The sequence below is a fragment of the Polychytrium aggregatum genome (genome assembly GCF_025602895.1).
Source record: "Polychytrium aggregatum strain JEL109 chromosome Unknown BJ171scaffold_3, whole genome shotgun sequence".
NCBI lineage: Eukaryota > Fungi > Chytridiomycota > Chytridiomycetes > Polychytriales > Polychytrium > Polychytrium aggregatum.
In genome coordinates, this window is record NW_026516205.1 from 347,059 (window position 1) to 361,210 (window position 14,152).

General features: G+C 57.2%; 4 protein-coding genes across 4 annotated transcripts; 1 reads left to right on the forward strand and 3 right to left on the reverse strand.

Annotated features, from left to right (window-relative positions):
- Positions 1-1,437: 1,437 nt before the first annotated feature.
- BJ171DRAFT_626873 (WD40-repeat-containing domain protein) lies at positions 1,438-4,597 on the reverse strand (the record flags this gene model as incomplete). Its single annotated transcript, XM_053115535.1, has 11 exons — positions 1,438-1,492; positions 1,685-1,720; positions 1,823-1,880; positions 1,996-2,280; positions 2,369-2,392; positions 2,497-2,620; positions 2,737-2,918; positions 3,076-3,495; positions 3,729-3,936; positions 4,108-4,175; positions 4,307-4,597. Coding segments are annotated over 11 exons (1,751 nt in total), but the record flags the coding sequence as incomplete, so codon positions are not given.
- A 608-nt stretch (positions 4,598-5,205) lies between these two features.
- Positions 5,206-8,994, forward strand: BJ171DRAFT_454587 (SRP54-type protein). Its single transcript, XM_053108256.1, has 8 exons — positions 5,206-5,561; positions 5,883-6,059; positions 6,334-6,409; positions 6,569-6,752; positions 7,056-7,176; positions 7,303-8,011; positions 8,230-8,315; positions 8,542-8,994. Exons 1-8 carry the CDS (start codon positions 5,358-5,360, stop codon positions 8,845-8,847), a joined length of 1,863 nt encoding a protein of 620 aa, XP_052970965.1. The 5' UTR covers positions 5,206-5,357; the 3' UTR covers positions 8,848-8,994.
- Positions 8,995-9,089: 95 nt separating this feature from the next.
- On the reverse strand, positions 9,090-10,969 carry BJ171DRAFT_487556 (concanavalin A-like lectin/glucanase domain-containing protein). The gene is made up of 5 exons (XM_053109310.1): positions 10,637-10,969; positions 10,332-10,429; positions 10,165-10,219; positions 9,793-9,992; positions 9,090-9,646 (listed from the first exon to the last, which is right to left on the reverse strand). Exons 1-5 carry the CDS (start codon positions 10,865-10,867, stop codon positions 9,226-9,228), a joined length of 1,005 nt encoding a protein of 334 aa, XP_052970966.1. The 5' UTR covers positions 10,868-10,969; the 3' UTR covers positions 9,090-9,225.
- Positions 10,970-11,101: 132 nt separating this feature from the next.
- BJ171DRAFT_487558 (uncharacterized protein) lies at positions 11,102-13,977 on the reverse strand. The gene is made up of 7 exons (XM_053109311.1): positions 13,664-13,977; positions 13,513-13,571; positions 13,178-13,228; positions 12,693-12,968; positions 11,981-12,451; positions 11,688-11,774; positions 11,102-11,572 (listed from the first exon to the last, which is right to left on the reverse strand). Exons 1-7 carry the CDS (start codon positions 13,668-13,670, stop codon positions 11,342-11,344), a joined length of 1,182 nt encoding a protein of 393 aa, XP_052970967.1. The 5' UTR covers positions 13,671-13,977; the 3' UTR covers positions 11,102-11,341.
- Between the last annotated feature and the right edge of the window lie 175 nt (positions 13,978-14,152).

Genomic DNA, 14,152 nt, shown 5'->3' on the forward strand with positions numbered 1-14,152 from the left:
TCCTTGGTCAGACAATCGTACCGATGCTTCATTGCAGAGTTTTCTTCGCGGATGACGCTGAGCGAGTCCCGCTCGTCTCTCAGTTTGGTTTCAAAGTGATGGGCAATCTGCAGCAGCTCTTCTTCGGTGTCAACCTCGATCTCGCGTAGGTTGCTCTCAAAGTCGACTTTTTGTCTTCCAAACTGCGACTTGAGCTGGTGTTGGCGGTGGACACAGGGGCGGATCACGACTTGGACGTAAGTCATGGGTTCACCCACTTGCGCCCAAGTTACCTGTACCCTTCTCCACGGTGGGTATGAAGTGCAGGAAGTGTGCGTATCCGATCGAGTCTATCGGACACGATGCAAAACCAGCCTATCTGATAACTTGGCTGCGATTCAAATCCAACCCGTCCCATCGATTCGCCGCTTTGACCACACAACACTTCTGCCTCTCACCTGCAATATCTCATCCTGTCGCTCCTGGATCTTGCGCTTGTAATACTCGGATATCTCTTGCAGCCGTGCCTTGTGGAACTTTTCCGTGTCAGAGATCTGAGTTTCCCACTGCCGCTTCAGCTCGGCCGTCTTGGTGTTGAGCTCAAAGTACTTTTCGTTTTGGACCTCCATCTTCTTGTTGAAGGCGGTATCGATCATATTGATTTCATCGCGGTACTTTGTGCGGAAGGAGTCAAGCTCTTGCATGTGCATTCGCTCGTTGGTTTCGCGCTCGTTCTTGAGCATCTCTGTTTGCTGTCATGCAAGATGGTGACAAGACAGTCAGGCACTTGAACAGCGGCAGTTCCCGTCGTGACTGTGCGAGGTGACTCAACGTTGCTGCACAAGATGGACTGTACCTCCTTTAAGCCTTCAATCTCCATCATGTACTTCTCGGTGAGCTCCCTGAGCTTCTCGCTGTAGTTGAGGTCTTTGAGTCGCAGCTGGGTTTCATTGTCGGCCTTGAGCTCCTGCCCGGACGATACGCATGCACCAACGTGTGGCCAACGCAGGTATCAGAGCAGCCCATCGCAAATGGATGCGTGAGGCGAGTTTAGAGGGAGCGTGCAGCTACCCGTGGACGGTAAACTCACCTCGACTCGCTGTTTTAGCTCGTTCATGATCTTGTAGTTGTCCTTGAGATCGGATTTGGTGACCAGGATCTACACGGGCCGAGACACCAACAGGTTACTCGCCGATATCGGACTGAGGCACTCATGGGTCTATGTATGGCTGAGCCTCTGAGCCTCTGAGCCTCTGTGCGGCAAGTTTGCCCACCTCGTCCGAGTAGCTCCACTCCTTTTCGCGCTTGAAGCTGCGGGTCTCCTTGTCGAGGACCTTGTAAACCCACAGGCATCCGTCCTCGCCGCAGGTGAACAGGAACTGGTCGTCATACGAGAGCCGGATGCGAGAGACCGCTCCGCTGTGACTCATGGTCTCTTGATAGTCATTTTGAAGACCCGATAGGTCTGCCCCAAAGGGATACTTTGTGGCCCGAACCCGCCCGTGAGCCGTTGCTGAGACGAGACGGAGATAGCCAGGTTTCAATAACACTGGCATGATGCTTGCGCCAGTGATTCGACAAGCTACATGTCCTCGGGTTCTGCTACGCTGCTCCATGCCTTCCTGTTTACTGTGCACGTCGATGCCATGGTTTATAGCGGCAGGGTTTTTCTGCCCTCGAGAATGGAACTTTGGCCCACACATACCTCCAAAGAAGAGCTTTCCTGTCCGTGATATCAACACTGTTGTGCGTGATGATCGCCGCACACAAGTGTCAGTACATCGGGTGAGCGAGGGCCACCCGGCGCCGGCTAGCGACTGAGCCGACCTCTCCACGTACTTACGATGAATCATATTCCCTTTGATAGGAAACTCGCGGTTCACCCGAGACTCACAGATTTCCTGTTGTAGTTCATATATGGATGAGTTAGTCAGGGCTGGGATGAATGATACTACCATCAGCATCAGCATCAGCATCAGCATCAGCATCAGCATCAGCATCGGCATTCGAACACACCCGCAGTATCCCGTCGTTTCCAACAGTGTATATAAGCTTTGAGTCTGAGGTGTAGCAGGCCGATGTATGGACCACATCTGGGGTATTGACTTCGCCGTCGCGGCGGCCCGTGCGGATGTTCCAGTCAAAAACTGAGCCGTCGATGCCGCACGACACAAGATGGCTGTCGTCTTGGTTCCACATGATGCTCTTGACTTTGCCCTGGTGACCCTTAAGAGTGGTGACGGTGTCGAATGACCATGTGCTGTGTATGCCGATGGTGGAGCCGTAGACCGACGCAAAGTACTATGTTTGCAGGAGAGTGCGTGGTTGAAGCGTCAGTGACTGTGCATCAATTTTGGTCTGCGCTTGCGAGGCATACGAAGCAGCTTACATGTCCACCGTTACTAAAACGACACTGAATGATCGGAACCGTGAGTGTTAGCGACCCATACTGGAGGCCAACTAGCCGCAGGATGACAAGCCGGGAGGGGGGTTCATCATGTGCTTGCGGGTGCTCACCTCCCGACAGCCACGGATGTTGAGTTCCCAGTAAGGGCGCACATCGTCGATCAGCACATTCATCAGCTTGAGCGAATCGCTGAATCCAACAAGCACGTAAAGACCTGAGGGATGGAGAGCAATACTGCCAGGACCAATGCGCAGCGCGAGATGGTGAGGATGGTGACATTGTTCGTCGAATATCCCCCGCTACCACTCATCGGACGGATCTATGGCTCTGTTCTGACAAGCGGCTCTCACCTCTGTGGCTCGTCTTCAAAGAACCTGACAACCTCAATCGAGTTGTCGGCATAGTTCCAAATGCGCACGGACTTGTCTTGGCCACATGTTGCGATCAAAGGCTTTCTGGCACACGTGTCCATGCCGACGATTTGCTTGTGATGGAACGGTTGGCACAGACGATCACACTTGATTTCCTCGCCCTGAACATTCACGCAGAGGCATTAGATTCGTCAGGGTGCAAGTTCGCGTGTCCTCCGAGACCATGTCAGCGACGAAGATCGAGCACGCAGACTGATCCACATCACCGGTGACTCGGATGCTAATATCTATGCCGCTGCGGTGTGGTCTTGGGCCCACCTTGCTCGAATCAGAATCCAGGGTCACCAGATAGATCTGGCTATTGATCAGCGTGCACACGGCAGTATCGTCGGTGGGGCTGAGGGAGATGGAGCGAACGGCAGCCTCCTCGAGCATGAACTCCTTGACCTTCTTGAAGAGAAAATTGTCCTCGGTCTTTTCAAAGAGCACGCACATGCCAAAGCTGGTGCCAGCAATGAGGCCGCCGGAAAACGCAATCACCGTCAGGATCGACGTCGACAGGCGCCTCGAGGGCGTGTCTGGAAACTCCGAAGGCGTTGTCGGGATAGAAATAGTCGAGAGGGGCGGGGTATAGGAGATTTCGAGGATGAGGTCGCCCGAGTCGTAGACGAGCAGCTTGGAATCTTCTGTTCCGGCCACCACCCGTGTGTCGGACACCCACGTATGGCACAGCAAGTTCTGCGGGTTGTTGGTGAGTGCAGAGTTGTCCAGAATTGTGGCAATTCGAGTGAGACAAGGCAAACAAAATGAGGCGACACTCGCACCAGACTCTGGCAGAGACCACTTCGTGCGGAGAAGATCAAGCCAAGTGCGAACGGACCAGCAGCATCGATAGCAACATCAACAGCAACATCAACAGCAACATCAACAGCAGCATCAACAGCAGCATCGACAGTAGCGTCGATAGCTACCTTGTCGGACTTTTGTTGGCTGAGGAGTTTAAAGTTGCCTTCGCTGTATCGAAAGATCCTGAATATGCCGTTGCCAGTGACGCACACTTGAGTGGCGCCCGAGTCGTAAGGATTGCAGGACATTTGATGAATCTCTGCGTTGGCGTTGCTGGTGGAGCGAATGGTGGCATAGAGCTTGGGCTTTTCATATCCCCAATAGTACAGATTCCTGTTTATTGGTCGGCCGATTAGTTGCTGTGGGACTCGGTCACGATCGATCCACCCACCCACCCAAGTGAAACGGCCCATGCTACGGCCAGTAGTATCCATGATGCAGCGGATCCTCTGTTTCCAAGCACCGAATTGCTCGCTGGCAACGATAGGCGAGACGATAGCGTACCAGTCTGGCGCGCCGCTCTGTCCGATTATGTTCTTGCCGTCGTGAGAGAATGCGATCGAAATGAACTCCTGCGCGTGGAATAGTGGACGAAGGCAGCACATCAGCCGAGTGACTGAGACATATACCGAGGCTTGGTCGCCGTATCGCACCGCGGCAGATCGACGAGGCTCTGACCCATCTGTGCATTCCCACAACATACCTTGGACTGGGTTCCGTCACCGGGGCTCAGGATCTTCCTTCGTCTGGTCGCTTGCAAATCCACAAGGACAACACTGGGCCCACGCTCCTCAGACCGGACGGCCACAGCGATGACAATCGGCAGATTGGTGCTCTGGCTTGTGCCCATGTTGGCCGTCAAATTGCCCGGGTTGGAGGGAGCCGTTCCGGTGATGGCCATGGTGGAGATGCCGTCGCCCTCGGCGATGGTGACGAATCGCTGGGTTTTTTGCTCGATGTTGTAGATGATCAGCTGCGAGCCAGCGGGGTAGAGGACAGTTTGCTCGTCGAGGTACCATATGTTTCCCACAATGTCGCAGTTGACGCCAAAGACATGGCTGCGGAAGCCGACGAATAGCAATGGTGAATCCGAGAGTGCGTGGCGAGAGTACTTGGCAGCGCGACGGAGCAAGACAGATCTCGATTGTGGTGGAAGTAACCCACCTCTGTGCAAAGAGGCCAGCAGAAGACATGGTTGGTGCTGCTATTCGTAATCAAGTGGTGCGTTGTGGTGGAGTGCCGTGGGAAGTTGGGCGAAACGGTAACAGAGCAGCGGCGAGTGGGCTGGCGCACAGGGATGACATGCAAAGCGAGGCTCACGATGCTGGCCTGGGTCTTTTGCGGCTGTCTGCGACCGGAGAATTTCCGATGGCCGAGCCTGGTCTGGAGTGATCGGCACGCCAACGGGCGGACGAGCTCGACATGGCCGGGCGAGCTGCTCTGATGCAGGATTGGCCGTGCTGGTCTGCGCCATGTCGCTCCCACTGCCACTGCCGTTGGTGGTCGTTTCTTCCATCGCATTCTCAACAAAACCGCGTCGCCAACCGCCGCCCAAAAAGGCAATCCAGTCGCTGTCTCCTGGATTGCCAGCGAACTCCACCACAAAACCCGGATCCTGCTTGGCCCTCGCCCTTCTGCCTCTGCATCCTCGTCAGAAGCATCCAGGCGCCCCGGGCCTCCCACAGCAGCAGCATCGCCACGACAGGCACCGTCATATTTCCCTCCCTCGACCATATCCATCCTCTGTTCAAGCCATGCTGGACTCTGTCGCGATTTTCACAGCCGGCGGGATCGTCCTGTGGTCCAGGCAATACTGCAACTTCAAGGGCGGCATCGATCCCATCGGTGCGCTAGTCAAGGAAGTCTTGGTTGAAGAGCGCGGCCATACGTCATCTTTCATCAAGGATTCCTACGAACTGAAATGGCTTTTGCGTAACGACCTGAACCTCATTTTTGTGGTAAAGTCCTGCCGTCCAGGGATCAGAGAGGCGAGCATGCACAGTTTCGTCCGCCATCGTATCGGTGGATATCCAACGGCCCACCAACCTCCGTATCGAGCACTGAGACAGCCGGCCGTCGCTTAGGTGACATGGCCGATACCTGGCTCGCAGCATCCCGTCCTCTGCAGAGCGGCACCCGTGCATCCAGTGCTGCTCGAGTCCTCGTTCTGCTCGAGGCGGACCCAGTCGATCTTCCGAGCTGTATCCGGCGCCGCTAATCTGCTTCTCTTCCTCTTGCCGCCCATCTCCGGCTTGTCGAACACGCGCGATCGAACACAGGTCGTGTACCAAAAGATTCTCCATCTCTCCTACATCGACGACCTCCTGGACAAGACAGCACAGGTGTTTTGCGAGCGATACCTGAACGAGATCAAGGACGCATCAGCCATCCATGAATATCCCTTCGAAGACGAGTTTGAGACCATCCTGGGCCATGTGGAGGCGCAGGAATCTGAGGTGGATATGCTCTCTTGGCGGGACTCGGACAGCGGGGCAGAAAATGCGGACATGCTGCTGGCGTGCGCGACGACGAGCATCGGCGATGGATAGCTGCAGATCCCGCCCCTCTATCGACCGATACGGTCTTTGTGAATCTCAGGGATCTCATTCTGTGGGCCAGGGCTGAAATGGCTGGTGATGTTTGCAGAGAGGTGAAATCGGGCCGGTCGATGGCTCGCCCCAGCTCGCCAACTGGGCTGCTGACATTGTCCTCTCGCCACGGTTGCTACAGCGCAAGAAAAGCCGAGGCCCTCGCAAGTTCGAAAAGGCCGATGCCTCCAAGTCCTCCCGGACGAAGGGCAAGTCAGGTAAGGCGTCCGGGATGTGGGATGACATGGCTGCGGACCGGACTCCCTCGCTATGATGATGGGATAGTGTGGCAGCGATAATATCAATGCGGACTGTGCAGCTTCTCATCGGTGTCGCTCCCCCCCCTCGCTGTTGATTGGTTACTCTGTATTCCCCAGACGAAGTCACTGACCCGGACGGAGAGAAAGATGGCGAATCGGCCAAGGATGACGATGCGCTCGCGCAGAAGCTGGCGCAGCTGCAGGGCGCTCGTGGCATTGGCAAGCGACAAGTTGGAAGCCCAAAGGTCGGCGGAGGCAAGAAGCCTGGAAAGTCTACTCCTGAGCCAAAGCCAGCAGCAGGGTACGGCGTTCGAACAGCCTGGATACTCGAGACATCCGATACATGCGCGACATGCTGCAAACCGCCTTTCGGAGGTGGTTGGCTATTGGTCTTGAGGTCAACGATGTTGTTGGGGCATGCGACATGCGACATGCGGCAGGCGGCATGCATGAGCTGCCAGATGGTCCAGGAACTCAAGGGTCTTTGCTGTTATTGGAGCTCTGCCATGCCTCACCTCCGTTTCCTTGACTTTGCGTGGCACAGGCCAACCTACTGACACTTGTCGCTATTATCCCGCGCCATCGTCGTGTTGGTGGAATGCAGAAAGTCCACGAAGGAGAACCGAGTCTGGAACGACGGAAAGGGGCCTGTCAAATACGACGACTCGCTTGATTACAGCGATGCAAAGGGTGCTGAGGATGCTTCCTCGCTGGCTGCGTCACTGGTACGTCGAGCCCCGATCGTGCTCTACCCTGGCACCTGCAGTCTACAGTGCACCGACACCTCGATGACTGGGGTGAATCGAGGACGGAGGCATAGAACCAGACACTAACACCATCCGGTCGGCCAGGTGGATCAAAACTCAATGGGCACAACCGACGAGAACGGCATGTACAATGTACCAGAGATGGAGGCCGGGGCTCAGCCTGAGGACGAAGACATTCTCGAGGCCAACGGCTACGTGACCGTTGAGGTGCCCGCAGCCGCCAAGCCAGCCGCCAAGAGTGGGCTGTTCTCGTTCTTCAAGTCTCTCACGGGCGGCAAGGTTCTGAGCGCGACCGATCTGGACCCGATCATGGCCAAGATGAAGGACCATCTCGTTTCGAAGAACGTTGCGGCCGACATTGCGCAGGTGCTCTGCGACAGCGTGTCCAAGGGCATGGTCGGCAAGAAAGTCGGAACCTTCACGACGATCTCGTCGCTTGTGCGCGAGAACATGGAAATTGCGCTGAAGCGCATCCTGACGCCGCGGACATCGACCGATGTTCTGCGCGACGTCTTTGCGGCCAAGAGCGAGGGTCGCCCGTACTCGTTCGTCTTTATCGGCGTCAACGGTGTCGGCAAAAGCACCAACCTCAGTAAGGTCTGCTTCTGGCTGCTGCAGAACAAGCTCAAGGTGCTCATTGCCGCCTGCGACACATTCCGATCAGGCGCCGTTGAGCAGCTGCGGGTCCATGCCCGCAATCTGCAGGCGCTGGAGCAGAATGGGACAGTGCAGCTCTTTGAGCGCGGCTATGGCAAGGACTCGGCTACGATTGCAAAGGATGCCATTGGCTACGGTATGTCGTGTGGGATGTCGCGTGAGATGTCGTGTGGGATGTCGCGTGGGATGTCTGGGTATATCCGCGAATTGCTTGTCTGTATTTCATTGCTTCCTATGTGCCTGATGGCTTTGAAGCTCATGTCACTGACCGTGCTCGCCATCGACCGATCGCCACCGACTGGCCATCACCGCATACCCTGCAATCACGGATTCTCACCCTGTTGATTCCTGCAGCTAAAACCAATGGATTCGACGTCGTTTTGATCGACACGGCCGGACGCATGCAAGACAACGAGCCTCTGATGCGAGCCCTCGCCAAGGTAACGGACCACTTCGACCCTGTCTGCATATTGTGTGTGCGCTTTGCGATGATCTTGAGCGCTGTGGCTTTGGTGTATAGCTTCTCTTGCGAGGGTGATCAAAGACGGGGCAGAACTAGCCACATTGCCATGGTAGATGCTTATCCTCTGCTCTGATTTGCTTGGTGGCCCACTACTTTGCTTGGGTGGCTCGCTGCTGGCGATGGTGCACCTTTCGATGCCGCAGCTGGTGAGCGTCAACAGCCCAGACAAGATCCTGTTTGTGGGCGAAGCCCTCGTCGGCAACGAGGCCGTCGACCAGCTATCCAAGTTCAACCAGGCCCTCAAGGACTTTTCTGGGCAGCAGCACGCCCGACAGATCGACGGTATCATCCTGACCAAGTTTGACACGATCGACGACAAGGTCGGAGCCGCCCTGAGTATGACGTACGTCACGGGCCAGCCGATCCTGTTTGTGGGCACGGGCCAGACGTATACGGACTTGCGAAAGATGAACGTCAAGAGCATCGTGAACTCGCTCCTTGCCAACTGAGCCCGACAACAGCGTCGCCAGCAACAGCCAGCCCACCGAGTCGAGAGGCAAGCGCACGCTGAGCGAGTTCTGCCTGTACGGAGTCTGTTGTCCCCGGCTCGCTCAAGAAATATACATTTGAAAAGCAGGAGCGATCTCCTCCCTCAAGTCGCACGATGGGTCTTGGGCATCCCCACTAGCACCATGGGCAAACGGACTCGCTGGTTATCCCGAATCGACTCTTCGTGGGAGGTGCAAGCAGAGATGGCGGACACACGTTTATTATGTTGATCGGGATGGGGTGATTTCGCTGATTATCCTCGCAATCTGGAGGCGCTGTTCAGCTGAGATAAATAGCATGAGACGGGGGGGGATCGTGTTCGGGGGAAATCCGGTTGTCTAGAGGAGCCAGGTGAAGACAAGGGTGCCCAAGAGAAGGGCCGCTCCGGCAATGCTGCCCTGGAGGAGCTTGGGAGCGCCTGACTTGGAGCCGGGAGCAGAGGTGCCGGTACTCTGAGGGCCAGAGGCGGTGCCGGTGGGGGCGCTGTTCGGAGGCCAGACATCGACGGGGTTGTCGTTGTCGTCGTAGCACTGGATGTCGAGGTACTGGAAGACGGCCTGGTAATTTGGAACAGACCACGAAGGCGGGCCGCCGGCCCAGGTCGAGGTGCCTGGGCTGGAGGTGACATCGCCGCCGTCCCAGCAGGTCATCTGGATGATCGAGGGGGTGGTCGGATACCAAGGGTCCTTGGTGGTGTTCATGAGCGAGACGGACTGGTTCTTGTACAGGGTGCGCAGAGGGACGCCGTCGATCAACCAACTAGGGGACCGTTTGCAAAGTACAGGCCGATCAGTCGCTCAGTCCGTCACTCAGCCAGACACAGATAACCTGGACACTGGGACATGTGCCCAAAGCAACAGCCAAGCACACGACCTCATGGCTCGAGGCGGCGACACTCAACTTACATCAGACGATTTCTGTTCCAGTCGATGGTGTACTGGTGCATGCCATTGACGGCGCCGCTGTTGGGGATGGTCAGTCTCTGCATGTGCACGCCAAACTCGGGGATGCCGCGGTAGAAGACGTTGGACTGGATCGTGGTGGTTTCCTTGCCGACAATCTCCATGTCGATCTCATCCTTGACGGCAGACATGGTGTAGAAAGTCTGTGCGAACACAAAGTCGATGCAGAGGTGTGAGTTTTATGGAGCAGAAGGCAGCTCAGGGTGCACACGGGAAGGCGATCCCACGCAGTTGGGGTTCGAGGGGATAATGGAAGAGAGTATTTTGGACAGGATCGCAGCATCGGAGGGTTTGTGTGGTGGTTGCGATTCGTACCGTGACAATGCCAGGCTCGGCAGGGGCGCTCAGGCTGACAGTGATTTTGCCGTAACTGTACAGAGGACAAGGCAATGGCATCGTTGGTTAGTGCGTGGACATGGCAGACACCGAGCAGCGGAGCAAGGGCTCATGCATGGCACGATCCCGCGAAAGCGGATACCGACTTGACATAAAAGTTGGTGCTGAGCTGGGCGCCGTAGGCATAGTTGCTTCCGTTGATGATTTGCTTGGTGAGGGTGATGGTCATGCCGTTGGAGTCAAACTGGGTGTTGCGAGACAGAGCGGGGTAAGTAGCTTGCAGAAGGCGGCGGCGATGCAGTCTGTATGCCAGGGCGATGCTTGGCTGTCTCGATCGTCCCGGTCGGTGTCACTGCTGTTCATGAAGCAGAGCGTCCGTCCACAGACAACACAACCGTTCTCCTGCACTCAATCCAACATGCGCCCGAGACTGCCCCCGGACATCGCCCACCTTTGCGTTCTCGGCTCCGTTGTCGAGGGTAAAGTCGTAGAGCGACCGGTCGGCCTCGGGGAATGGCGGGTTCTTCCTGGAGGCGTCCTTGTTGTAGAAGACTCTCGGGGCAATGTTTGAGAAGTTGAATCGACCCGAGACGCAGTTGCCGTTGGTGGCAGGATCGGCCGAGACGGCGGCGACGGCCATGCTGGCAACGACAAGAGCGACAGCGGCGGTGGTCTTGACCATGGTGGACACAGAAGCGGGTGGATAGCCAACAGACGGAGGACAGGCAGAGAAGCAAGCAACCAAGCAGGGAAGCTGGCAGGGAAGCTGGCAGGGAAGCTGGCAAACGTCGGACCGAGGGCGATGGAGGGGAGATGGGCGCATTTGAATCGGCAGAGGCAAGGCCCCGAAAAAAAGTAAGGAACGACCCGCCACCGCGGCGGCTGTACAGCGACTGAGGACAGTGTCGCACAAACGTAACAACAGACGCGTCGGATGTATTGCGCAGCCGCCTGCAGGCCAATCGGAGCCGGAGACGGAGGTGGCGTTGGGCATGGGTGCGGACACAGCAAGCGGACACAGCAAGCGGACAGCAAGCGGACAAGCCGGCCCGAAACACAATGGCGGCGCGGATGTGCGACCGCTGATTCAGCGCCGTCCAGCAACTTGGAACAGAGTGGTTCACGTCCACTCTATTGATGGTGGAAGGGCCGTCGCTCATTCGCCCTGCAGCTCATCAAGGGCTGCATCCAGGCTGTTCTTGTGCTTGACCAGGGCTCGCTGACTGGGCTCTCGTGCATATCCCATCTCCAGCAACGCCTTGTAGGGGACCAAGAACGAAGCAGCGAGTGCTGGGTCTGCTGGATAGCACGAGATGGCATCGTCGACATCGTCGGGCGAGTACTCTGGCTTGGAGAGCTGTCCGAACAGGACCAGATAGTCGACAGCCTGCAGGCGTTGACACAAAAGGAGAGTCAGCATATGGAGCACCGAGACGGTGCCGATGCAGTCGATTTCTGCTGCCGAGGCCGATACCAAACACAAACTTTGCATGAGCACATACTTTCTTTTCGTCTTTGGCGAAGCGCGAGCATGCCTTTGCGACCGACGCCGGCGTGAAGCCCATGCCGACGAGCCGCTGGTGCATACCCTGGGATCGCAAATTAGATATGTATCGTGTCAGAGATGCAGGCGCTGGTGGATTCGATTCATAGCGACCAGGTCTCACTTTGCATTGTCGGGGTGCGCACAGCACTACAAGGGTGATATGTTCAACTGGGAGTAATGCCCCCCCCCTGAGAAGGAACGTTTGTCGTCCAGCGATCAAGCAGTGCAATTCGCAAGGTAGATACACACCGATGGCTGCGAAGCTGGGTCCCCACCGAGAGGTTTCTCGGCAAAGCGGGGGCTCGAATAGCTCTTTGGCTTGATGGGCGGTGGCGTGGGAGACTCGGCGGGAATGAAGGTGCCAGGGTATGCCAGGCGAAACCCGCTTGGATTGCTGCTGCCGGGATGGCCGCTGGGATAGACACCTGTTACTGGCGGAACGTAAGTTGGATAGCCGCCCGGAAACGATGGTGGTGCCGAGAAGCCGGGAGAGCCTCCGACGGCGTTGGGCGGAGAGGCGATTGTGGCAGCAACTTGGGGCGGCGATGTGAAGCCAGATGCGGGGGCTGGAGGTCGGGCCGCAGCATCCCGGAGCGAGAGCTTTTCGCCATAGACTTCCATGAGTTCGTTCAAGTCGTCCTTCTTGGCCGCCGCATCCCATGGATCGAGAGGCGCGATGCCCAGCTCAAACTCGGCGTAGTCGATCTTGGAGCGAACTTTCTGTTCCAGAGGTCATATGCGGATGTGAATCCGAGCAAACAGAAAACAAATACCGCTTGTCGAGTCAGTCGACGGAAGCAGATGATGAGGAGCAGGGGACGGGAGGATTCCACGCAGATACCACTTGGAAGCCGCACGGGTTGATACAGGGGATCTGGAATGCCATGATGTCTGTGAAAGTGAAGGAGTCGGCCCCCAGGGTTGGCTCGAGTTGCCTGGTGGCGGACGCATGCCTGCTTACCGGGGAAGAAGGAACGTTTCTCGGTGTGCTCGCACCAGAGTCCCGACCTTCGAGTAAAGGCCCTTGCTGGCTGGCTGGAGGCTTGGTCGATGCAGCGGGCTGGGGTTGAATCGGCCCATCCGAGAGACCAGGTGCCCGCTGCCGCTCTCTCTCCTTCCGAAGCTGTTCTCGTTTCTCTTTGCGGGCAGCTCGCAGTCGCTGCTGCTCAAGTTGCTGCTCGCGCTCAGCTCTGAGCGTTTCCAGGAACGATCGTTCAAAGGAAAAGTCGTATCCAATCTGCGGGTACGGTCGGGGAGCCGATGGTAAATCAGCAAGGCATTAGGCGTCGTGGTAAACCAACGAGAGTCAGCAAAAGCGATTCGGCTGCAGCTGGGGCGTTTGGATGCCAAGGGATCCCTCCTTGCAGCTTGGGTGGGGTCGGGAATGGACCTGGTGGAGATGGAGCCGCTGGGATGAGCATCCATATCTACTGTCCGCATACTCACCAGGTCAGTAATGTTGTCTGGGACGGGTTGGTAGGTGTATGGAAGCTCGATCTGGAGGGGTCGGAACGGAAGTCGATTGTGAATGGATGTAGACAAGGGCGGATGCAGACGAGGGCCTCCTTAGCCGACAAAGACTGCGGCTCTGCCCTTTGTGGAAATTAGGGTAATCGAGGCAGCAGCAAGAGCTCCAAGGCAGATGAGGTGCCGTAATCGCAGTGTTCTTGGCTGCATAATTGAAGTTGGGCACCAGAGCGGCAGCGCTATCGGCAGTCACGGTTCGGCCAGGAACTCATGGAGCGGATATTCCACCATCGGATCGGATAGAGGTGTCGTACCGGCGGTGGCTTGCGGCATTGCGGCGACAGCACCATGGGGATGTCTCGGATGGCGGTGCCTGGGTCGACGAAGGCCAAGCGGTGGTTGAGTATGGCGAATGGCGGCCGAGGCGAGAGGAATGCGATGCTAAGGGAGGGGCAATGGACATACCCTGCATGCTGAGCTATCTAGGGGTGCTGCAGCGAATCGGAGGGAGCGGGGAGCGGATGCGACGGACAAGGTCCGAGCAAAAGATGACAGAGACAGATGCGGGGCCAGGGTCGGAGCCTGCACTTGGCAGGGAAATCCAGGCGTGGTCGCTGACGGAAGGTTCTGTGGCTGGATCGAACCGGTCAGCGGAGACACCGACCAACCAACGACGGGGACAGCGGCCTGGAATGCGATCTGGTGGCGATCGGGAGGGCAATCTGCGCCGTGGTCTGTGCTGACGGCTCGCGGCAGTGGTGGTCTGTGCCGATGATGGCCATGCAGACGGCCTGTGGGGGGCTGTTCGACATGGCCGCTCATGCACCGAGGAAGCCGGGAGGGACGGCTCGATCCGCCGGCTCGATCCAGACAACGTGTCTGCCCTGCGCCACACGGGCTGCTCGTGCGCAGCAGCCGAGCAGCCACACTCTGGTCGGCCAGCTGGCCGGCGGA